At 35.9% G+C, this 16,006-nt stretch overlaps 4 protein-coding genes across 10 annotated transcripts in view; 2 read left to right on the top strand and 2 right to left on the bottom strand.

Annotated features, from left to right (window-relative positions):
* LOC143349372 (matrix metalloproteinase-14-like) overlaps nt 1-9,062 on the top strand; it is a 43,029-nt gene extending 33,967 nt beyond the window's left edge. The window contains exons 6-10 of one of the 6 annotated variants that reach the window (XM_076780575.1): nt 117-282; nt 375-511; nt 703-1,023; nt 1,287-1,500; nt 6,443-9,062. In XM_076780575.1, coding sequence (XP_076636690.1) covers nt 117-282; nt 375-511; nt 703-1,023; nt 1,287-1,500; nt 6,443-6,588 — 984 coding nt within the window. In that variant the 3' untranslated portion in view covers nt 6,589-9,062. The other 5 variants (XM_076780601.1, XM_076780584.1, XM_076780610.1 and 2 more) reach the window with 5 other exon arrangements.
* A 22-nt stretch (nt 9,063-9,084) lies between these two features.
* On the bottom strand, nt 9,085-11,342 carry LOC143349427 (O-glucosyltransferase rumi homolog). The gene is made up of 6 exons (XM_076780680.1): nt 10,853-11,342; nt 10,618-10,789; nt 10,355-10,556; nt 9,957-10,235; nt 9,657-9,889; nt 9,085-9,572 (listed from the first exon to the last, which is right to left on the bottom strand). The coding sequence occupies exons 1-6, from the start codon at nt 10,977-10,979 to the stop codon at nt 9,368-9,370; spliced, it is 1,218 nt and encodes a 405-aa protein (XP_076636795.1). The 5' UTR covers nt 10,980-11,342; the 3' UTR covers nt 9,085-9,367.
* Nucleotides 11,343-11,470: 128 nt separating this feature from the next.
* On the bottom strand, nt 11,471-12,639 carry Rpl30 (ribosomal protein L30). The gene is made up of 4 exons (XM_076780904.1): nt 12,535-12,639; nt 12,401-12,446; nt 11,943-12,088; nt 11,471-11,700 (listed from the first exon to the last, which is right to left on the bottom strand). The coding sequence occupies exons 2-4, from the start codon at nt 12,419-12,421 to the stop codon at nt 11,523-11,525; spliced, it is 345 nt and encodes a 114-aa protein (XP_076637019.1). The 5' UTR covers nt 12,422-12,446; nt 12,535-12,639; the 3' UTR covers nt 11,471-11,522.
* Nucleotides 12,640-12,915: 276 nt separating this feature from the next.
* Mpi (mannose phosphate isomerase) lies at nt 12,916-15,210 on the top strand. 2 transcript variants are annotated; one of them, XM_076780693.1, is made up of 6 exons: nt 12,916-13,231; nt 13,569-13,899; nt 13,962-14,277; nt 14,353-14,520; nt 14,705-14,907; nt 14,985-15,210. In XM_076780693.1, the coding sequence occupies exons 2-6, from the start codon at nt 13,582-13,584 to the stop codon at nt 15,189-15,191; spliced, it is 1,212 nt and encodes a 403-aa protein (XP_076636808.1). In that variant the 5' UTR covers nt 12,916-13,231; nt 13,569-13,581; the 3' UTR covers nt 15,192-15,210. The 2 variants fall into 2 exon arrangements, with proteins under 2 accessions (XP_076636808.1, XP_076636817.1); XM_076780702.1 differs by lacking the exon at nt 12,916-13,231 and adding an exon at nt 13,243-13,328.
* The last annotated feature ends 796 nt before the right edge of the window (nt 15,211-16,006 follow it).

The raw sequence follows: 16,006 nt of genomic DNA, 5'->3' as shown, positions 1-16,006 counted from the left end.
CAATGAAACTGTCCCGCTCCACTCTGCAATTTAAAGGTACGATAGACGTTATTTAGATTCAATCTAGATTTAAGTGGTTTTTACATTGGTTGGACTTTAATGTGGATTTGTCGCAGGCTTTGTACGGAAAGAAGACAGTGAATACCGGTGGAATCCCGACTGGGCCTAAATTCGGAACAACGACTACCGCGCCGCCTAGCGAAGAAGACTCGGAACTATGCACGGACCCAAAGGTCGACACAATGTTCAACTCGGCGGAGGGGCACATGTATGTGTTCAAAGGTGAGTGTTGGAATTACAATTATAGAAGAACGTGGACAAAAATGGCGAAGATTTAATATGGTGCGTATGCTCTGAATTACATTTGCCTTCAGGTGATCGTTATTGGAGATTAACCGCGGACGGAGTGGCGGTGGGCTATCCGAAATTCATTTCTCATTCGTGGAAAGGTCTGCCAGGGAACATAGACGCTGCCTTCACTTACAAGAACGGGAAGACGTACTTCTTCAAAGTAAGAAAACTATTGCAAACCTATCCAATTCATCTACTCGTGCTTTATATTTCTAACTTCCATATCCTTGCTACGATTGCTGTCTTTTCTACAGCCAGAAAAATGTCTTAAGACGAATAGAATTTCGAGATTGAAAAGGAGTAATAGTAACAATAATACATCAATTTCTGAGAGCAATTTCGTTGTGACAGGGTTCGAAATATTGGAGATACGTGGGCAAGAGAATGGACGGGGATTACCCGAAGGAGATTAGCGAAGGTTTCACGGGAATTCCGGACAACATCGATACCGCGACCGTGTGGACCGGAAACGGCAAGATCTACTTCTACAAGGGCACCAAATTCTGGAGGTTCGACCCTGCGCAGAAACCACCGGTGAAGAACACGTATCCTAAGCTGACCTCGAACTGGGAAGGCATCCCGGATAATCTCGATGCCTCGATCGTTTATCGTGGTTACACGTACTTCTTCAAGGGCGACGCTTATTATCGATTCAACGACAGAACGTTCTCCGTAAGTGCTTCATCTTTAGACCCAATAAAGCATACTGACAAATCCACGTTCAGTAAATTAACTCAGGTATTTACCAGAATGGCTCTAGCTCTCTTGTATCTGGTAGAGTGTGTTGCTAGAGTTTCCACGATATTTCAAGTTCAGCAACTCCTTCTAAGTGGGAATAAATTAAAGCTTGCGTCAGTATGGGTAGATTTTGAATGTTTCAAGAAAATGGTCGAATAAGCTTACTTTGAATCGTACGGTTTCTGGCGATGCTTCAGGTGGACGTTGCTGATCCAGCGTTTCCAAGGTCGACGGCCTACTGGTGGTTCGGTTGCAGATCTGCAAACAAAGGAACGTTAGGTAATGTCCAATGGCTACGCGATAATCCTGAAGACGCGTTCCCGAATTCTGGCATCCTGGAAACCGTGGGCGGTGACTTTGAGGACGACGATGACAGAAACGGTGACGTAGGAGACATCATTCTAGACGCAGGTACTAAAGCTTCATTCGAGTCGAACCAAATTCTTACCTCGTCTTAGAAAAGTTTCAGTAGTCTGCTTCTGTCTAATAAAAATAATTGTGAAAGAGGACTGTGATAAATATAGCTATTTAAATATCGATAGACTGCTAAAATATACAATGGTACTCAATAATTTCTAGATCTTCCTATATCTGCATTGGAGAAGGAAAGTAGAAATATAAATAAAAAATAGATTTGGACTTTTAACTTTCCCCCTCCAAAGCAGAATCGAAGGGCTAACTGTCCAGAAAATTTTGCATAGCAGAGTGTTACTTGAATGAGTAAATAAATTGTTAGCACAGTGGCCTTTGTAGAAGTGGACAAACTGAAACTTTGAACTTATTCCACCTCTGTATAGGAATCTGAAGTGGAAATAAGTGAATTATAAATTATAAAAGACGAGAATACAGTATTTGATGTCTCGAACACCTGGCTACTACATACCTAGGGCTTCCATCCATCGAGGAAATTTGTGCATGTGATAGAGGACAACAAACGCGGTTATTCCCTTGTTCTATTTCTGTTTGAGAATGCAATTTTCATTAAAATACAGGGTGTTCGGTCAAAATTTTAATGGGAGATTCTAGAGGCTAAAATAATACGAAAATCAAGAATACCAATTTCTTAACTGAGGCTTCGTTAAAAAGTTATTAACAAAATTAAATTAAAAAATTTCAAATCATTCTGAAAAAATTATTTTTGGTTGAGAAGGTCGATTACAATCATTTTTGATCATTAGACATATCCCCGAAATCCTACGCATTTTCGAGAAAAAAATTCGAGAAGGTGGGAAATTTTTCGACGGAAAAAAAAAATTTCAAATCGTTTTGGAAAAATTATTTTTGGATGCAGGAGTCAATTGCAATCATTTTTGCTCATTACACACACCCCTGAAATCCTACGCATTTTTGAGAAAAAAATTCGAGAAGGTGGGAAATTTTTCGACGGAAAGAAAAATTTCAAATCGTTTTGGAAAAATTATTTTTGAATGCAGGGGCCAATTGCAATCAGTTTTGCTCATTACACATACCCTCGAAATCTTGCGCATTTTCGAGAAAAAAATTCATTACAGGCGGAACTTTAAACGTTAATAACTTTTTAACGAAGCCTCCATCAACAAATTGGTATTCTTGATTTTCGTCCTATTTTGGCCTCTAGAATCTCCCATTACAACACCCTGTATAATGCACAGAGTACAAGCTACAGAGATTCAAAATAGAAAAACAGTAACAATTCTCATTCGATAGCTCTTCCACACATAACAAGTCCATGTAATCATAAAACATAAATTGCACTTCAGCATCCATAGTGAGTTTACAGTTACAATAATGAACGACGCTACGATTACTTCGACGTTAATACAAGGTTGTTTGCACAAACTTCTTCGGTGAATAGAAAAATTTTAAAACGCGATAATCACTTAATTTGGGTGTTACACGGTGGTGGTGGTATCATCGAAGCCAAAAAGTAACTGTAATCGAATCGATCGAGTATCGTCATATTCTCAGTGTCACCAGCACATACGTATCGCTTCCATACGTCGTGTATTCCTTTGTCTCTGTTCATTCCCCATTAAATATACGCAAATCGGCAGTGATACTAAGAAATTTAATATTCCTAAATATCAAAAATCTTACTTATATCACTGCCAATATGCAAAATTGTCATTTCGCTAAAATCCGATCCACCCCTAGGATAACTTCCGCTGAGTTTGATCTTCGAGATTAAACCAGACTCGCAAGAACTTAAATTTTCTCGTATTTTAATTAGGTGGATCTTTGCTATCCACAGGGGGTAAGTAAAAAAAGAAAATCTGTATTCAGTGTACGCATTATTCTGTTCACCAGATGGGTTGACACCCGATAAATACGATCGACTGTTTAATTTTAAAAATATTGCACGATGAAAAGTAGAAACGCACGGAACAAGTCGAAACGCCGGAAGTCCTCCTAGTGTCCAAGCGCGATCACCCTCCCCGCAATTCCAGACTTTTAAGCAACGTCTTCGAACGTGTATGCCGCGAATATCAGATTCACACGTTTCTGATCGCCTAGAGTATCTATTAGCCAGGCGGCAAATGAAGTTTTACGTTTCTGATAGAAAAAAAAAAAAACAGTTACTCGTATTTGAAACACCGTACACGAGAGGGGGCTAAACCCTGAAATATCATCAGTCACCGTCGCCGGGCCCAGTTTGCCGGAAAAGAACAGTAAATATTACAACGTTAAGCTTTCCCTGTTTCTCATATTTCTTCGTTTAATGTTTCGTCTCGCTTATTCACGAAAACGCACAACTTCTCAGAACATTGCGTATTCTTACTTGCGTTGCGTGTCTTGTCTTTCTGCCCTCTTCTGTCTTCTTCTGGCTGTTCCGTGTACCGTACATCCCCCTTCGGTGTCGCCATTCCTAACATTCATTCACGGGGAGGAATCATCCGCTGATACACGAATTCCACTGTTGCACGTCACCATTTCGCTAACACTATTCGTCTAACACCACCTGCGTAGCTTAAAACTGTAAAGAAAAAACTAATATACTATTTTGCACAAAGTGGCTCTACTTTACGTTTACTAATCGCTTCGAATAACTTCGCGAGCCAAATTTTACCTTAATGTCGAGGATAGACTCGTCCAAGATACGTCGTTGTGCTATAAACATATTAATCAAGTTACACGCGTGAAATATACACAGCTGATGTAATTGTTCTAACAAAAATCTGTACCTTTTGTTTCTTTAACAACTTCTGCATGATGTAACGAGCTCTTCTTTTGGACGAGTCTTCTTTAAACGAAACTGTATATCTCCTAACTGTACGTTCACTGATAGTTTTGCACGAATTACGAACATCTCACGAACACACGCGAAGGATGTGTCACAGCACGAAACGCGCAGAAACGTGTGTGTAACATGCACGTGCCTTCACTCGAGTGTGAAATAAAAGAGGTGCATGATTAAACTGTACGGAATACGGTTACACGTTGTTTGGAACTTAATCTACCCCGTAGGACGATGTCTCCATCTATCATCCTTCCGCGAGAAGAAAGCACAGCGTGTTTACATCCCCACTCTTGCTGCTGTCCGCTGATTGGCTGTCACCGATCTTCGTCACCGTTTTCGACCAATCCTGTGAGTCAGCGGACTGCAACAGGAGTGGGGATGTAAACACGCTGTGCCTTCTTCTCGTGGAAGCACGGTACCTCTCTCCCCCTAACCATCTTTCGAACCCAACAACATCGACCTTGATATCCCAATCTCTTTCGTTTATTTCTTTCATGTTATCGCACCTACCTACGATTCTTTATTCTCTCGTTTAAGATTCCCTTTCTACCCATCTCCACTTTCGCGTGCACGTATTATTTGTTTACTTCTCATATACACGGTTTACAAATGCACGAATATTCTACTTTCAATCCTAATGGTTTCGTTACACGAGGAATCGTTTGGTACCAGGGCATGTGAAATTTTCGGTCTCCCTTTGCACCCATTCTATTTTCTTCGGGTGGTCTCATTTGGTAAGGTTTATGTGGAAGCTACTGGAAATGTAGACATTTTCCTCTAAACTGTATTTCGATACAATATTTCGGGAATTCTTTTTCGTTTGTAGCTTATTACTATACAACGTGGGCCGTATAGTCATTTTTATACATCATAGCGATACTTAACGGATAAGGAAAGTTTGAACTTTCTCGCCAGCCTTGATATTATTTACGTAAACAGCCCGTGGCTCACCTTGTATATGTTAGTCGCAAAAGATTTTTGTGCGCTAAAAAAATTACGATTCTGTCGATTTGTTTCTACAAACGTCACGTTTTGTTGCTTTCAGAGAATTTTAACATAAGATGAATTTACGTTTAACAACGGGAAGCCACAGCCGTGGAGTCGTCATTTTCGATCAACTTTTTTTTTTTGGTGAATCTCACAAATAAAGAGACACGTGTCAGAGTACAAAAATATTCGAAGTAAAAAGTGTAGTGAATTGAGAACGGAGCTGATTATTTCCTCGTGTAAGGTTGGAAAGGAGGATGGGGTAACCGGAAAGCTTCTCACGAATCTTTTCGTAGATTCCGAGGCACTCGTTAGATATTTTTTTATTGCAATCTTCCCTATTTTAAGAATCCTTTATCGTTTTAATTTCACTCATATCGTTTTGATTCGATCCCAACACGTCAATGCAAACATGTACATGCAGTTAATACAGTTTGTTCTTTCTCGAGGTAGAGATGTCGATTCGTTCGAGATTAAATCGTAGTAAAGGTATAAAGGCAAATGTTTCGTTCCCAAAGTTTGATCGAGGAGAATTTTAATAGGCACAAAAATCTTACGGGCCGATATACGATTATGCGTTACGATTATTCGGACTTACCAAACCGCGACGCGCTGCCAATGTTGACACGTTGGTGGTGAAATCCTTACACGGTACCAGCACTAACAGATTACGACGCAACACTGGTCTGCGAGAACTGCGGTCGCCAAGAGTCGCGGTTTTCATTAACTCGGCAAAAAAATCACTTTTTCCAGAGGACAACACTCTACACTCGGGATCGCGCGGTTTCGGGAAAAAGTGAACGAACGGGAATGAAAAACTTGTTCGTTCGAGGAATCGTTGGGTCGTAAACTCGGGTTAGAAGGCAGCAAAATGGAACAAGGAATTTTCAATGGAAATAGAATGTCTTTAAATGCGAGATTACGAGGCAGGTTCACGAAGCAGACCTTAACGGGGAAAACTGATCCAAAGCAAACTGAATAAGTTCCAAACAACGACCTGAGACTGCGATTTGTAACCTACGTGTTACCCTCTGTTGTTTCACGCGCGAAACTGTGCGAGCGCGACCGACGCAGTGAGCCATCCAATCAGCAACGATTCGCGTAGCTATCGTAACGCCCTCTCCTACGATTTCTTATAAAATTCGACAGGCGAGACGGACGAGCAGCTAGTCACGTCTTCCAATCAGGACGCGGGCTCTGCGGCGGGAAGCGTTTTCAAATCGTCGTCGACGTGGTGGTACATTTCCCTCAATCTGATGACCATGATCGTCGCTAGAATAATCGCCATTACGTAAAGAAACCTTTCGACGGTGATTATTGAGCGACAGAATCATCGATGACAGGAACGTCCACTAGGAACGTTTGAACTGAACTTTTAAAGAGGGAAAGCGTGGTATTAAACGTGCCCCGAGCACGGGGAGGGAAAACAGTGCCAAAACGGCAATGTGCTAATTTATGCTCGCGAACCGTGAGTGTTAATTCTTTTTTTTGGGGATAATGAACACGTTTACGAAAGTTCGTTATCCTCCCTTAATCTCTCGTGAAACAATCATTCCAGTTGAAGCAACGTTGCGTGAATATCGTTTGACAAAATTTTGCTTCACCGTAGCTGTAAGTGTTTTGCAGTATGTCTTGCGAAGTGCGATTTACGCAACTATTCTGAGTTTATTAATTGATAAAATACGACGCACCTTACAAGGCATCCTGTATATACAGGGTGTTCGGCCACCCATGGGAAAAATTTTAATGGGGGATTCTAGAGGCCAAAATAAGACGAAAATGAAGAATACCAATTTGTTGATGGAGGCTTCGTTAAAAAGTTATTAACGTTTAAAGTTCCGTCCGTATTGAATTTTTTTCTCGAAAATGCGCAAGATTTCGAGGGTATGTGTAATGACCAAAAATGATTATAATTGACCCCCGTAAACGAAAATAATTTTTCTAAAACGATTTGAAATTTTTTTTTTTCCGTCGAAAAATTTTGTACCTTCTCGAATTTTTTTCTTGAAAATGCATAGGATTTTGGGGGTATGTGTGATGACCAAAAATGATTGTAATCGACTCCTGCAACTGAAAATAATTTTTTTAGAATGATTTGAAATTTTTTTTTTCCTTCGAAAAATTTCACACCTCGAATTTTTTTCTTGAAAATGCATAGGATTTTGTGGGTATGTGTAATGACCAAAAATGATTGTAATCGACTCCTACAACCGAAAATAATTTTTTTAGAATGATTTGAAATTTTTTTTTTTCGTTGTCAAATTTCACACCTTCTTGAATTTTTTTCTCGAAAGTGGATAGGATTTCGAAGGTATGTGTATTGACCAAAAATGATTGTAATTGACCCCCGCAACCGAAAATAATTTTTCCTGAACGATTTGAAATTTGTGAATTTAATTGTTAACTTTTTAACGAAGCCTCTATCAACAAATTGGTATTCTTTATTTTCATCTTAGTTTGACCTCTAGAATCTCCCATTAAAATTTTTCGCAGGGTTGGCCGAACACAATGTATGTAAAGTATACAATTACATGTAAAATATGTTTATACATAATGTTATAAGTCGCATGCAATAACGTGTCACCAAACCTTTTACACTGCCTATTTATTCTTTATTCGTACATCATGGTTTGTAAAGACGTTACCGTCGGAGGCACTTATTTTGCGCGTTCATGCGAAAACAGAAATTTGAACGAGACCCAGGGTTTATCGGGACACGACAAACAGCGAATAAAGAAAACGGTGAATTGGTTTTTTCGACTGACAGTATTATGAGTATTATAGAGTTTACTTTTATTATTTCTCGCGTAAAATAGAAATAATCCTCGGAATGTATGGAAGCAAGGAGGTTGGAAAAAAGTTGTTGAAACCTATATAAAGATGTCTGTAATACTCATAGTAGTAACTGTACCAAAAAAAATATTTATCTTCCGTACGAGTGCCTTAAAATGTCTTCAAAACTTTGTAACAAAGTACAGCTTTTTTTGTATAAATATCTACAATCTGTTGTTGTTGGTACATTGGTTAAAAAATAATTGCTATAACTATTCACTTAACGTTCGTTCGCACAAACGATTCTTTACTTGCAAATTCTTTTATCTTATATATACCGTTTTCCGTTTCTTTCGACAAGCTTCTCTTCATTTCAATAGTATGTCTCATTATATAGTAAAACGTTATAATAAATAATATTAATAATAGTTACATATTAATTTCTGATGTTACGAAATGTGAGATTTAATATAGTACGCGAGAACAATAGTTTTTATTACTTTGAAAATAAACTAATTATTTGTATTATGCTTTGAAACCAAAATGACATTAAAAGCAATAATGTATAGTGTATGTTGTACGCGCTACATGAACGTAAGTATACTATGAATTAGGTCTTTCGAGACATCTCTCTTTCGTATATTACTTCAAATCTAGGGTAAGAATAAAAAAAAAATAGTTAAATAACTTTCAAATACTGTAGCAAAGGCGCGAAAAGTATTTACAATTCATAGTATACATATATCATTGTAGAAACATTAACGACATTACCATATTGTTTCTTTATATTCTAAGGGATATCTCCGTAAGTTTGTTATAAATAAATAATTGCGTACTTAAGAATTACCTAGTATGTAAGAATGAACGAAGCACAAAAAGCCTTGTACAGTTTTCTAATGGTTGTTAAATAAATTGTTTAAAAAAAAAAAAAAAAAAGTACCTACAACACACGCAAAGTTTTATATTATCACTGTTTAAAATTTGAATTTTATACGTAAATTGCAGCATAATCATTAACACGATGCGACGTACAAGGCCTTTATTTGCGTTAGATCTTCTGTCAGGGCAATAAAATGATTCATATTGAAACTTGCCGCATTGTGCTATGCCCTGATATTGTACATACTGTATCAATAAAACGTACATGTTCATTTTAACCGATGTTTATTTTGAAGACTTAATGGACAATCCACTTAACATTAAACTATTTTTATTAATTAATATTTTACATCGTAACATTGAGATTTTAATAAAAATATATATATATAAAGTTATTTATATTAAACGCGCATTGTACTATTATTAAAGTTTTCCCTTCGACTTAATTTGGATTAAATTTGTATCTAAACTAATCTTATATGTTAAAAGTTTGGAATACCTTAACAGAAGTTTCTTCCAAAACTGCGTGATGTCAGACATCTTCAAATTATCCCATATAAAATCCCTTCCGCGATCTGCAATTTTCTTGGCCAATTTGTCGTTACTTTTTGCAAATTGTATCAATTCCCTGGATGCGTAAAGCAATATTACGGATACCATGCTTTGCGGCAAAGTATTTATCGTATATTCACAATTAAAGCTAATATCTTACTCTAATACTGTTTGATTAGCATCCTTAGGAACAGGTATGTGATGAATCCAAGGTATCATTGCATTGTAATAAAATTCAGTCCACTCATCGCCAACGTGAAACACTAAAGATCTGCACAGAAACAAGTGCTTGTGCCTGAACGATGCTGCAACGCCTCTGTAGTTAAACAAATATTTATATTCACAGTGAGAATTGAAAGAAACTTCAGCAGCTGGAGGTGCAAACAGTGTATCCTGCAATAAAACATAAAACTGTAATTTATACAACCATGCATGAATGCAGTAATAAAAAAATTATTACTTCATCTGACTTCCATGCTTGATTTTTTGTATATTGAGCGTCTACTAAATTTGGTTTACTTCTGCTCAAAAGTATTAAATTATCACGTTCTGAGCTCGTTCTAGAGCCTCGAAAGAACCCTTTATCTTTTTTCTCTTTCCACGGAGTGCTATTACTAGCCTTGTCTAATGATATACGATGTTCATCCCATCTTCCAAGGCCACGAGGATATAAAGAAATTGCTGGACCGCCTTCCCAAAATGACCATGCTGGATATGTAATATCATAATATTGTGGCGTCTATAAATACATTTTTTACCACTCGAAAATTTTGATTAATACAAAGAATAAATTTATGAAATACGATGGTTTCAAATAAATTCTATCATACACGAAATATTTATTGATATTCAACTTACCTTACTAAACGAGAAAATGGGCAATGGACCGCCAAAATATTTACTTGACTGAGGATAATCCCGTGTATTTACCACTAAGTCCACATCTGGTAAATCGGGAGCAAGTTTTAGGAGAAAATGCTCTATTCCCGAACATCTTGATGGAAACATGCAATCCTTTTGTCTGTACACCTTTCCTTGTATTATTTGATAAAATGTCCCTCTACAAGGACATAAATTTAAACTTCCCGAAAATAATCGCGAGATTTACAATTGTCATGTACCTATTTTTTGCCGTATTCACCAGATCCTTGTCTATACCTTTCTCTCTAAAAGGATTTAAATCAGATATAATAACATCTCTAAAGCATCCATTGTTCGTATTATTACACGACTCGTAAGTTTTTTCTGCTTCGTCGATCGCACGATAATATTTATTGTATTGTTCATTTAAAACTATCGAGAAAAACAATTTTTAATACTGCTGCGCCGGGCTACTTAAGGAATATATGTAAATACCTTTCTTGTACACGTTAATTTCTTTCTCATCGTTACAAAATTCTGCATTGTCGATGGAACAATGCTGTTCCTCGCAACGACTTGACCAAATAACAAATATTAACAAAATGTAATTTAATATTAGCATATTCTCCCAAAAATACAAACATGACAGATCGTAACAAAGTACCGTGCTTCCACGAGAAGAAGGCACAGCGTGTTTACATCCCCACTCCTATTGCAATCTGCTGACTCAGAGGATTGGTCGAAAACGGTGACAGCCAATCAGCGGACTGCAGCAAGAGTGGGGATGTAAACACGCTGTGCCTTCTTCTCGTGGAAGGATGATATAAATACAAACAATATTTAGCTACACTAAGAGTAAACTGATGGAAACTAGCGACACCTGTAAGGACTTAAAACTTGTTCAAACTTACACTATACCATAAACGATATTTCGTTTGTAAAAATTAAAATAATTAGGAAAGTAGAAATAAAAAACTAATAACCTCGTATCTGTTACTCATCAAACATTACAATTACAATTAAGGTCACAAACAAATTGCTGAACGTCTTTCCAATACTTTGCAATTGGTGGTCATTAATGTGACGCAGAACAGGAAAAATGGCGGTAGTATGTACACGGAAGGTTTAGGTTTTATTGAATTTTTATTAAATAAAAAATATATATTTATGCCTGATCACCAGTGGGCATAGACTTTATAATATCGGAGTTTCCAGGATCTGTAATAGAAAGGGTGCACACGCGGAAATACTTTCCACACGCGGTTCCCAATTCTATATTGTTTCCGACATAATGATGTACACCCGTCTTCGCCAACATGGCGTAATATTCTATCTCTGATTTCCTGTTGAAAGAAGAAAATAAGACTATATAGATTTTTACTCTATCGCCTTGAATATCAATGTCTCTGCACTTACAAGCAGAGACGCGAGACTACTCCGCAGGACTCCCATTATGAACACACAAATCGATATTAAAAATATAAAATTTATAAAATGCAATTTTCAGATTTCATTCATTTCACGTAATTCTATAATTTTCATACTGTTTTGTGATTTCTGAAGGAGCACTACATCTCAGTCTCACCTTAGAGGAGGAGTGTTATTCGCGATGATGACCAATTTTGCTTTGCCTTGCCGGAGGGACTTCAATGTTTGCTTGTAGCCTAAGACGTATTTCCCAGATTTCATAACCAGAGCTAGTCTTGTGTTAATACCCTCCTGGGACTTTTTCTGTTGAGAACAAGCAAATAATTCGTATCATTGGAATGCTACACTATTAAAAATATATTAAGTTTTTACTCTAGGGCTTTTGTTTATCGAACTGATATTCACGCGCGTCGACTCAACATAACCTTACCAATCACACATTCTAAGAGACTATCTTGGTTTTAAAAGTATGTAGTTTTAAAAATTAAGTCCCGAATTTAATAACGATATGCATAAACATTATTATGCGATATCTATGATGCGTGGGCGAAAATACGAATTTAACATGTGCTTCGAAAATTAAACGGAACACGTGCATTGTATGAAAATATTTACCTGTTTCTTTTGGGCCACCATTTTTAACGTTTAATTAAAACTAGTGCTGGAAAAGTATTTAGAAAATTATTAGCAAGATTTTCACTTGTGTACAAAACGTATTATTACAGAATATTGAAATATAATTGCGGCACCTTGCTAGCACACGTAACACTATGGAACACGCTTAACGTGAAAGAGACCGAGTTAGTATAACTCGCAACGTGTCGAGTTCGAGATTGCCACGAAATACAAATGATATAGAACGGCACATCAGTTAAATGTGCAGTTTATTTCATCGATTGAAACACATTATAATGTAATATTAAAATAAATAATGAATGATAAATTATTACAATGAAGCAACATAACTACAAATATATCTAAACAAAGTTAGAAATTTTTGTATATAACATCTGTATCGATTACTGTGCATTTTTATAATCCTTGTAATCAGAGAATAAAAAATGTATTTTATACATACATCATTGATATTTGTTAATTAAATCTATACTTTTTTATTTTGTATTGTAATGTTAATGTTACTTGCGAATCCCCTTTCAATATTTTATTTACAACAGTTTTGTAAATACCTCCTTTATGCTTGTAATCAAATACTTGTAACTTTGTGCGACATGTAACGCAGAATTATGAATAACCGAGCTTGTTACACGTGTAAAATGAACGATGGAACGTACGATGAAATAAATTTAAATAAGAAAATGTTTTAGAAATCAATGCGATCGATAAGAAACGCACGAAAAAGCAAAATGAAACGACGAAGTCGGGGTACTGCTTTGTAAATATAATAACAGATGTGTGCGAAATATCGCAGGTGTTATCAAAGGACTGGTAATAAACGTATTTATTTATACCTTCTTTTTATCTGGTTCGTATAAACGTCATCAACTCGTTGAAACTTTCCAATAACGTCTACATTTTTCTACTCGTATGTAATATTATAAAAAAATTGTAAACACGTTTTTCATATAAACAATATAGCATTAAACGCTTTAACAGGAAACATATTTAACTGTTTTATTTAAAAAATAAATATCGATATTAACAAATTTTCGTTTAAAAATGATATTTTTTATGAATACATTACATTTTTATTTGTATAAAGAAGATATATATTGGAGTATTTATGTTAAAATTGTAGATAATATTTCTTTGTTTTGTGTTTCAGAGATATTCACAGAATGGAACTAAAATGTAAAATACAGACTTACGACTGGGGAAAGTATGGTATTGATAGTATGGTTGCAACACTAACAAAATCTGCTAATTGTGATTTTATATTGGATGAAAAGAAACCATATGCTGAGCTATGGATGGGCACACATCCCAATGGGCCTTCGCACATGAAAGAACTGAATATGTCTTTGGAGAGATACATAAAAGAAAATAGCGAAGTATTAGGCAGCGATGTTCAAAAAATATTTGGACAAAATTTGCCATTTCTGTTTAAGGTTTTATCTGTGAATAAAGCATTATCAATTCAGGCGCATCCAAACAAGGTATATCTTCTAATAATATGTACTTTACGTAATGTCTTGTTAAATATCGTATTTTATCACAGGAGAAGGCTGAAGAATTGCATCAGCAGTACCCTACTATTTACAAAGACGCAAATCATAAGCCCGAACTTGCAATAGCGTTAACACCTTTCGAGGCTCTCTGTGGCTTCCGTCCAATTAGAGAGATAAAAGAGTTTCTGAAAGTTCTTCCAGAGTTACGCGCCGTAATAGGAGCGGACAAAGTATTTAAATTTATGACAACCGACGAAACGGGCATTATCAAATCCTTGAAAACGTGTTTCCATAGTCTCATGTCTTGTGATCCCGGTTTAATAGCGCTACAACTTAGAAAATTACTTGATCGATTGTCTAACTTGGGTAAATTTCATTAACGATTAAACTTCAAGAGAAATATTTCTACGGATAACACTGAATATAATTCCTTGACTTTAGACGAATCGTTGAGGCAAACTTTACATGCCAGTGTGTTAGAAAGACTGTACTCGGATTATCCGGGAGATGTAGGATGTTTTGGTATTTACTTTTTTAATTTTATAACGATGCAGCCTGGTGAAGCTATATACCTTGGACCAAATGAACCGCACGCATATCTTTCTGGCGGTAAATATTTCATAGCCTTTCTACTGTATTTTAATTGCAGCGAGTCCTCGAATTGGCGTACGAAATTAAGTTCGCTCTTATTAAAATTATTTATCACGAAATAGTACATATCGATCTATTTAACGCGCCATTCTTCTGTATAGCAAAATCTACGGATTTTATTAGATAATTAAATTATTTACAGATTGTATAGAATGTATGGCGTGCTCTGATAATGTAGTACGCGCGGGACTGACTCCAAAGCTGAAAGATGTGCCAACGTTGATCGAAATGTTAATGTATAATTGCGAACCAATTTCCGCAAAAAAATTTCAACCTTCTCGCGAAGATGAATGCACAGAAGTATTTCGTCCTCCTGTAACAGATTTTGCAGTTGCTAAAATTACAGTAAGTCTCGTAGAAAAATCGATGGATTTTTAATTTTTAACGTCATAAAATTTACCAACTATACACACGTGTTTTAGATACCCCCTGGACGATCTTCGTATAATATAATTCCTAGAAGTACGGCTAGTATTTTGATTATCATAAACGGTAAAGGTGAGATTTCATCGTCGAAAATTCTTTATCGAGGCTCCGTCATATTTATTCCGGCAAATGAAAAAATTGGAATAAAAGTTTTATGCGGATGTCATCCAATGTTGATGTTCCAAGCCTTTGTAAATGTTTAAGGGTAATTTTTCGATGCTCGACGGAAAATGCGACGAACGGTAACATCAAAATTATACGCACAAAGTATTATTGCACATTTAAATGCTTATTAGTCTAAAGTAAGAATCGTCGTCTTTGACCTCCATTAGTAGTTATAAATATTAATTATGAAGCTGGTCATGACGACTCCTATATCAATTATTTAGAGTATTATATTTTTCCTAATAGACTAAAAATATTATTTCCATAGTAAGGCATTCCATAGTTCATATCAGAAAATGCTAGGAAATAGAGTTGATGTTTTCGTAATAATACTTGCAATATTAATGCACAAAATTAGAGTGCATCAAGATTAGAAACATTCCTAGTCTCTACTAGAACCAGTTATTTGCAATTCCTGCCATAATATATGCATTATATAAACTTTTAACTTTCATTGTTAAATAGTACTTTTATATATTAGAAGTGCCATCAGTTTTAGTCTTCTTCCTTGTAACTTATATTTGATCAAGTAATACGTATTTACGAATAGTTTGAGAAAGCTGTACTTTCGTATTCCATTATTTTAATACGTATATTTGTATAATCGTACAATTTATAAAATTACAAGAAAGGCATAATTTTATTGTTTATTAGTATGTAAAAACAAAAGATAACGTGCAATCGACTCTAGTCAGTTTTTGTTAACTATTACATACTTCGTTAGATATGCAGAATGAATCTGTACAATATTTTATTGAACAAAAGTTCCTTGATTTAAACAATTAAATCATGTAAAGTCAGCATTTAAAAATTACTCCGCAATGCCTTATTTATGAAAAAAAAAAAAAAAAAT

Source organism: Colletes latitarsis, chromosome 2 (genome assembly GCF_051014445.1).
Source record: "Colletes latitarsis isolate SP2378_abdomen chromosome 2, iyColLati1, whole genome shotgun sequence".
Classification (NCBI taxonomy): Eukaryota; Metazoa; Arthropoda; class Insecta; order Hymenoptera; family Colletidae; genus Colletes; species Colletes latitarsis.
This window is presented reverse-complemented; position numbering and strand designations above follow the sequence as displayed.